Source organism: Excalfactoria chinensis, chromosome 7, assembly GCF_039878825.1.
Source record: "Excalfactoria chinensis isolate bCotChi1 chromosome 7, bCotChi1.hap2, whole genome shotgun sequence".
Taxonomy (NCBI): domain Eukaryota; kingdom Metazoa; phylum Chordata; class Aves; order Galliformes; family Phasianidae; genus Excalfactoria; species Excalfactoria chinensis.
Window position 1 is genome coordinate 24331745 of NC_092831.1, and position 8040 is coordinate 24339784.

At 36.3% G+C, this 8040-nt stretch overlaps 1 protein-coding gene across 3 annotated transcripts in view; it reads left to right on the forward strand.

The window, feature by feature from the left end:
- The window catches only part of ALS2 (alsin Rho guanine nucleotide exchange factor ALS2), a 78692-nt gene extending 70885 nt beyond the window's left edge, over positions 1-7807 (forward strand). For all 3 annotated transcript variants that reach the window (XM_072341741.1, XM_072341740.1, XM_072341742.1), the window contains 9 exons: positions 14-131; positions 682-839; positions 1567-1689; positions 2553-2729; positions 3135-3180; positions 4264-4325; positions 4828-4977; positions 5265-5361; positions 5877-7807. In XM_072341741.1, the coding sequence (XP_072197842.1) occupies positions 14-131; positions 682-839; positions 1567-1689; positions 2553-2729; positions 3135-3180; positions 4264-4325; positions 4828-4977; positions 5265-5361; positions 5877-5915 (970 nt within the window). In that variant the 3' untranslated portion in view covers positions 5916-7807. The remainder of the gene's footprint in view (positions 1-13; positions 132-681; positions 840-1566; positions 1690-2552; positions 2730-3134; positions 3181-4263; positions 4326-4827; positions 4978-5264; positions 5362-5876) is intronic.
- The last annotated feature ends 233 nt before the right edge of the window (positions 7808-8040 follow it).

Below are 8040 nucleotides of genomic sequence, written 5' to 3' on the forward strand. Positions count from 1 at the left end.
TTTACAACTGTAGTCCAGAATTACTGAGCCGCTCTCATACTCAGACACTGGAAAGTCTGGAATTCATTCCGCAACACACTGGTGCCTTCACCTTGGAAAAATATGAAAATATCAAAAAATATTTGATAAAGGTATTGTGACTATCGAGTGCTCATGTAGCTTGTTTGCAAGGCATGATGTTAAATGCATTGGAACTATAACTTATGTAAGAGCTTCCTTGAACTACTTTAATGTTTGCATGTTTATAGTCAGTGTTGAATTCATTCATATTTAATTATAACTTTAAGTCACTGAGTTCGACAACCATTAGATAACTAAAATCACTGTCTATCTAATTAACATTTCCTTTAAAGTCATCTTCTCAGTTGCTGTTTTGAGTTTTGTTTTTTTATGCAGTGGATCCCAGCAGAGCATTTTGGAGTACTTGCTGATTATATCATATTAAGTTTAGTACTTATTCAAGCAATGGCACGTTCTTGTACTGTCTTGACCACTGTATGAGCCTATATTCAGCTAATACATATATTTCATAATTCAAATGGTCATTTAGTGATGTGTTTGTAATATTTTGTTTCAAATTGCGTTGTTGGTTTTCTGATCCATCTCTAGTTCTGCACTTTTTCTTCAACCTGTCTAGCAGGGTGATCTATTTGACCAGGCAATTGGTATCTTTCACATCAGGCATGTGATACTCCTCTCCATCCCTTGGGCAAGCTTGTGGAAACACTGGTAGCTGTCTACAGAATGACTTATGTTGGAGTAGGAGCTAATCGACGATTACTGCAGGAGGCAGTGAGAGAGATTAAGTCCTACCTCAAACGAATCTTCCAATTGGTTAGGTAATGAGATTCCAATGTTCAAGTCAAACTACTGCTGACTTACTTAAAAATCCCACAAGTACTGATATAGTCTAGTGTTTATGTGGTCCAAGCTATTTTGGGCATTGATTATATTTCCTTAAACTTTCTGAGAAGTCTTCAATATTCTGTCAAAATAATAGTAAAAGCTTACATCCCACATTGCACTTAGAAATGCAGATGGAGTGTTCAGTATAAATTTCCAGTTTAGTGTCTTAGAGTATGCATGCTGTGAGAGAACAGTGTTCAAAGGGTTGAGAAGAGTAGCAAGAATAGAAAATTGCAGCATATTTCATTAAAGTTATTAGGAATGTGGCTCATTCATTTTGATATGAAATGCTTGCTTGGATTCCTCAGAGCAATTGCAGGTTTAAATGCAATATTTTTGATTTCAGATTGGCAGGATCCAAATTAGTAACCACTTATCTAGCCTTATCTATAAGGATATAGATATCCTTATCTATATCTAGCCTTATATCTAGCCTTATCTATAGGGAGGTAATATCAGAGTGGCCAAGGTCTCTTTGATATATGAGGGTATGGTCTTTCTAAGTCTTCTTCCAGGTGGATGGCACTGTACATACATTATCTGTGCTGCCTTAGTTATACCATGTTGCAATTAAGAAGTCTTTTCTTTCTTCTTCTCTCATCTCTTTTTGTGTTTAGTGGAAATTTCTAAGAATTTTCATACTGTACTGTTACCACTTAGGTTCCTGTTCCCTGATCTTCCAGAAGAGGGCAGCACAATTCCATTTCAGCCGACGGAAATAAAGGGAAGGCGTTCATTCTGCAGTGGGAAATCTGACTCCAGATCAGAATCTCCTGAGCCAGGGTACATCGAGCAAAAAAAAACCCCTTTGTGAACTAACGAAGGCCTTGCTTTATTTTCTGTTGACAGTTTTACCTTGAGAAGGGGGGAACACAAACAAACAAACAAAAAAAAAACCACAAAACAAACAGAAAAAGCCCTTTATAACTGGTGGATATAAGCAGATACATTTTTCCATTGGTTTTAATGACAGATTTAGAAGCAAGTTCAAACTTAGGCCTAGATTTCAGAACAGTGTTTGTTAAATGAGTATTGGGCTAATGCAGGTCAAGTGCAAATGTCATGTGGAGCTCAGCCTTGATTCCACCATTGTTCTGTTCGTAGCCACTTTGGGTGGAGGCAACAGAAGGAAGGAGGGATCAGCAGAGGGAACCTTGTGAGAAAGGCCCCAGTTATCTGCGTAGATGGTATTAGTAGGTATCCTACATCCAGCTTTCCCTGTTAAGATTATGGCTTGATGCAAAGAAACTCATGAATTCATGGTGTATGAGCATGTGGAGCTAGGTCAACTAACTTGCTGATTTTTAGATAGTGTTTTAAAGGTTAAGTTAAGCTATCAGTGGGGTGGCTCAGAATGGGAGCCAAATAATTTCCTTGAATATGCGGATAAAACTGAACTACAATATAGTATACAGCTCCACAGTGAGTGTTCTGTGAGTGGACTGTAAAAGAAAGTTACTGCTAAGTATTTCTTAGCATAGATTTTTTTTGTGTGCTTTCTGTATTGTTCATTCCTCATAGAATAAATTCATACTAGATTAAAAATTTATTTTTCAATTAGGATTTATTTTCATTTTATCTTTATAATTATCTCTCTTTTTTAAATATCTTTCTCTTCACCCCTTCTTTTTCTTCTTTTGTTATAGCTATGTGGTAACCAGTTTTGGCTTGCTACTCCCTGTACTACTGCCACGACTCTATCCACCTCTGTTTATGTTATATGCCTTAGACAATGAGCGTGAGGAAGATGTTTACTGGGAGTGCGTCTTACGTCTGAACAAACAAACTGATATGGCTCTTCTGAGTTTTCTTGGAGTGCAAGCGTAAGTATGCTTCAACACTAAAAACTCGCTGAAAGATTATGGCATGTAATTAGACAAAGCAAGTCTAAGATTGTCTGGAGTGCGTTTCTCTGATTAAAATACATGCAAATGTATCTTCAAACTAATTACTGTGGTTGAGAGAATGAATCAAAGCTTCTCTTTATTAAAAAAAAAAAGTGGGGAGGAGGGAAGGGAAAGGAAGATTGGTATCGCTACAGAACCATGTATATAAAATAACGCATTTCAAATCTGAGTATTTTTCACTTGTCTGTGCTAGATATAGCTCTACCTGCTGGAAGAGATGCTCTGACTCAGAAAAGAACATAATTTTGTTTTCATAAAGTAAATAATGCTTTAAGGTAATAGGCTCTGCTATCTGAATAGATTAATTTGGGTTTCTTGCAGGAAATTTTGGCCAGGAACTGTATCCATCCTTGGTGAGAGTAGAAAGGTATGTTCACTGGTCCTTGGCTTACAGTGTGCTTTGTTCAGTTTTCTTTAAAGAAGTCAAAGTCATAAAGAATAGGTTGAAGAGCTTTTGATAAACCCCTTTCTGGAAGAGACGCTGCATTATCTTGATCCCTAAAAAAGTTTTGCTACTTAAGAAATCACTGATGTAGCTTTTAGCATAGCTCTTTGTCCAGTTTTGTCACTTACTGTTTTACTCTGTAAGAAGCTCTTACAGGAAGAAATTTGAAACCCTGTTACTTGGTCTCTGGTTATGAAAACACAAGGAAAAAACATCTACCAAATAAATTTTCAAGCTGTTTGAAAGCTGTGCTGCTGTGAATGCATTCTGATTAGAAGAACTGAGTTATATTAATTCTTAGTGATAATATTGACAGAGGCTGAACACTGGTCTTAAATAGTGGTAATATAGTGCTCAGTTTTGGTGCTCCAGTAATAATTATTTCAATAATCATGACTTTGAACAATTTCAACCTTTTACAATATATTTTGCATCACATCCGTTTATGAGCCGGTGTATTTTTATTTTATTTAATTTTTACCCATCTGTTTGTTTAGGGTTGCTTTTTTTTTTCTGCTGTAGCGCAGAACCCCTCCACCATGTACATGTACTACACAACACGTATTTGAATTACACAGTGTTTGATGCTATCTGCAACTGTTTACCTTATTTGCTGTGGTCTTCCAATCTATTAAACAGGATGTGTTCAGCAAGACATTGTGTTTATCTGCTTCTCTCATCAAGTTTCCTTATTTCTTTGAATTTCTCTGGGTCTTTCCGCATCCGTCTATTCTTTCTCTCCATCATTCAGAAATCTGTAGGCTCAGCTGCTTTATGAAGAGCTCACAATTATGTGAGCTCTCTTGTTCAGTGTAGGCTTTTCTGAATTTTGAAGAAACTCAGTAATACACGGACAGCTTCCTGACTTAATCTTCTGGCCGCATTCCCTTCTCTTTGCACTGGGAATCTGAAAGTCTTTTATGACACTGTTGCATGATATGCTGTTTCTTTCCCTGAGTAGTGTGTTGCTGAACTTAAATGACAAACCTTCTCATGTTTACACAGGTATCATCAAATACAAAAGATGCCTGCTTTGCCTCTGCAGTTGAATGTTTACAGCAAATCAGGTAATTTGCTGAAGCTTTTAGTTTTTTACTGTTTTTGATTTAATGGCATCTACTTAACTGTGACTGTTTATTTCTTGCCTTATCTTTGTTCGCCTAGATAGGCAAGGTCTATTTCCAGGCAAGCTTGAAGTTTCAGAGTTCCTACTACAAATGTTAAAAATTCTCCTGATGGGGAATGACATATAGCTTTGTAAAGGTGACTGTTGAGAAATGTCTGTAGATATTTAAACTCAAAAGCAGAAGGATATCTAATCAAATGTGTGAAGTTTTCTTTTTTTTTTTTCCCCCACCCTTCCAAAGTGTTTAACCATTTTTAAACTGTGAGGATAGTCTTGTTTGCAGCAGTATGCTTTGAACCAGTGACTATAGACCAAGGGTGTACTGCAATGAGTGATCTAGCTTTTTGCATGGGGGGAAGGTCAGTTAATTACTGTCTTCCAAATTTAGATGCAGATACATTGCTTCTTACCGTTAGCATGTTTTGCTTTTGCTCTCCAAACAGTACCACGTTTACTCCAGCTGACAAACTCAAGGTAATCCAGCAGACTTTTGAAGAGATATCTCAGAATGTACTTGAGAGTCTTCAGGAAGATTTTCTGTGGTCCATGGATGACCTTTTTCCCGTTTTTCTCTACGTGGTGCTACGAGCCAGGTAGGCGCTAGCATTGGCATCAGGCTTAAGTTGAGCATGGGTTGTTTGAGAACTCATGCCTATATTAACCTCTCAAGCTTCTCGTTATCTGACTAATTCTAAGCTTTTTGTAGGCTAGTAAAATTTTTGATTTAGTTGTTTGCTTTGACCTAAATAAATATTGGGGGAGTCAAAATGGAGATGACTGTGTCCTCAGAGTGGGGTTAGGAAAATGACTATTTCCTGCCCAGTGTATCATGTACTGTAGTTTCTTCACTTGTCCTCTTTTGTCACCCCTCATGTGGTAGGATAAGGAATTTGGGGTCTGAGGTGCACTTAATTGAAGACCTGATGGATCCTTACCTGCAACATGGGGAACAAGGCATCATGTTTACCACTTTGAAGGTATGAAATTATTCAGCATTATAAAATGCGTGTATTTGGAAATTAATCAGCTTTAAGCAGTGATGATTGACTTAGGTTAATTGTGTGAATGTTAGGGTTTAAGTTTGTCTGATTTTTATCTAGGATGAACAAGGTAACTTAAAGCTTACTATAGTCTAACAATTATAGAAACTGCCAAGGAAGTTGCACTTCATTTTCACAAAGTGGAGAAACAACTTTATTCGGAGTGTGTGTGTGCCATATTTTATCTTTGTTAAGAAAGAGTTGAATATAATTTGTAATTTGAAAGCTCCTGTTTCTTTTTTATTCTTTTTGGTTGTTTGCTGAATCAGAGCATTGTTGTGTGTTGCAGTTTTCCTGTATTGTACGTGCTTGCTGAAAGCCTAGTCCTGTGTTCTTGGACAGGAAGGAAGGGTTTGGGGCAGGTTGCAGGAAATCAACCTTTTTATATATGATTATTTATTAGCTCGCCGAGAGATGGTACATATGCTGAAATGACTTTTGTTTTAATTTAGGCATGCTACTACCAGATTCAACATGAAAAGCTTACCTAGACCAGCATTTATGACGTGTCTGGGATTACCTGCTGAGTGAAACTTCAGTGATGCCACTTTATTTCCTGACATGACACTTAAAATTGAGAATACTCTGATGTTTCAGTTCTGTTGTTACAGATGAAAACATTGAGCTACACCTGAACTTTTAATTTTAATATTGAAAAACTGCAGCCAGAGGCTGTCTGTGAAGTGGTGATGAAGATCAGAACTTGATTTGCTGAGTATTTGCCAAGAGGAAATAGTTTCCTAATCTAACAGATCATTTACTCATTTTAAATTAAAAATACTACAAAAAGGCATGGCATCTACATAGAGTACGTGTAAAAGTCTGGATCGCATGGCTTCTGAAGCAGTAGGTTTCTTTTTTTATTCCTGGTTTGTCAACAGAGGTGTTTAAACAGGGTGAGTTGCACCATAGAACCATTCAGTCTTCCTGATTAATCTATTAGATTTGTTTGTTTAAGAATAGAAATGTTAGTATTTATAATGAATATCCCATAGTGTGTTTTGGCTGTATAAGTTCTGAGGCATCTTTATAAAAGAGAGCTACTGAATGCAGTATTAACGTACTATTTTAGACCTAATCACACTACTATGGACTTGCCTGTTTACCGGAATTATGTACAGGCATTCACCATGCTTTCTGATTATGAAATGATTGAAGAGGCACTGACCAATTCAAACTCTGGCACTGAATTAATTGCTATATCTGAAGAGTGTTAAGTTTAATTAACCAGGGGTCTAAGGACAAACTTTCTTTAGAAGCCCATGTGATAAGATGATGAAAACATGCTCTTGAGCAACCTGACAGTGAATTAAGTTTGAGACTTCTGCTTGTTAACTTATTTGGTCACTTAAATATAAGGATCAGGAAAAAAAAAAAGACCACCTTGGTGCATTTTTGAGCATTTAGAGAACAAATAATTTCCCTGGGGGTTTGTGTGAGTGTGTTCTTCTGTGGCTTATGGTTAACTTAATTTATATGAATAACACTGATGGATAATTTGGGTATTGTAGGAACTGTTCTTCACCGTGGCTGGCACAAAAAATGAGTGTGTGTGTGGGGGAAACTGATAATAGAATGTTACAATGGTTTGACATATGTTGAACTACCATAGATAATGCTAATAATATTTTTGAAATAGTAATCAAGGCTTGTGTATTGGCACTTAAATAGAAAGAAACCCCATGTCAAAGAACTGTTTGGAACAGTGACTGTAATGTAGAAGTTTTCGTAATAAAGTAAAAAAATAAAATTGGTCATTCTGAAATTATTTTTAGCATTATCAGCAAAAGGTAGAGAATCATTCTGGAGGGCAGTGCTTAAAAGTATGGCTGTACTTGTTCTTCTTGCAACCAATAGTGATAATAGACCTCTTTGTGTTCATGAACAAACTCTTTCTATTTCAATTTTCTGTTTAAATCATACCAAATAATATGATGACATATTAACAAAAATATGTTTAAAAGGCAAGCTATCAAGTGTAGAGTTTTGGGAGAAAAAAGGATGTGCAATAAAGGGTGGAGAGTATACTGTTGTGTAACCCACAAGTTTTAATGCTTTATCTTTTGTGCAAAGTATCTTTCCGTTCAGTCATCGCTTAGAACTCAATGTACAGAAATGTTTAAATGGAAACTGCAGGAGCAGAATTGTTTCTTGAATAGGAGTTGTACTGAACAACCAGGTAAAGTACTTTCCACCTGCAAAGGTAAACTTATTAATTATTTCACTTTATGTAGGAGTGCCAATCATTAAAGGCATTTGTTTTTTTTCCTTGTAACTGTTCAGCATCAGTGATCCTCATCCTTAGGTGTTTCAGAAGAACAGTTAAAATCATAAGCTTTGACATGTGAAGAACCCTTTTCTGTATGACTTTACGTACTGCCTTTCTGACTTAAGCTGAGAGTGCACCTGCAGATGGAAATGTTTTTTCCATTCTTTTCCTACCATTCAAAAAGATGGTGTGGCTACAAATGTTACAACTTCACATGTTTAACTTTACTTTGAACTTACTGTGAATGAAACAAACTTGAGAATTAAACAAACAAACAAATCTGCTTTTTGTATCTGTACACAAAATATTGTGGAAATAGCAATGATGTAACTTACGAATTTAGTTTG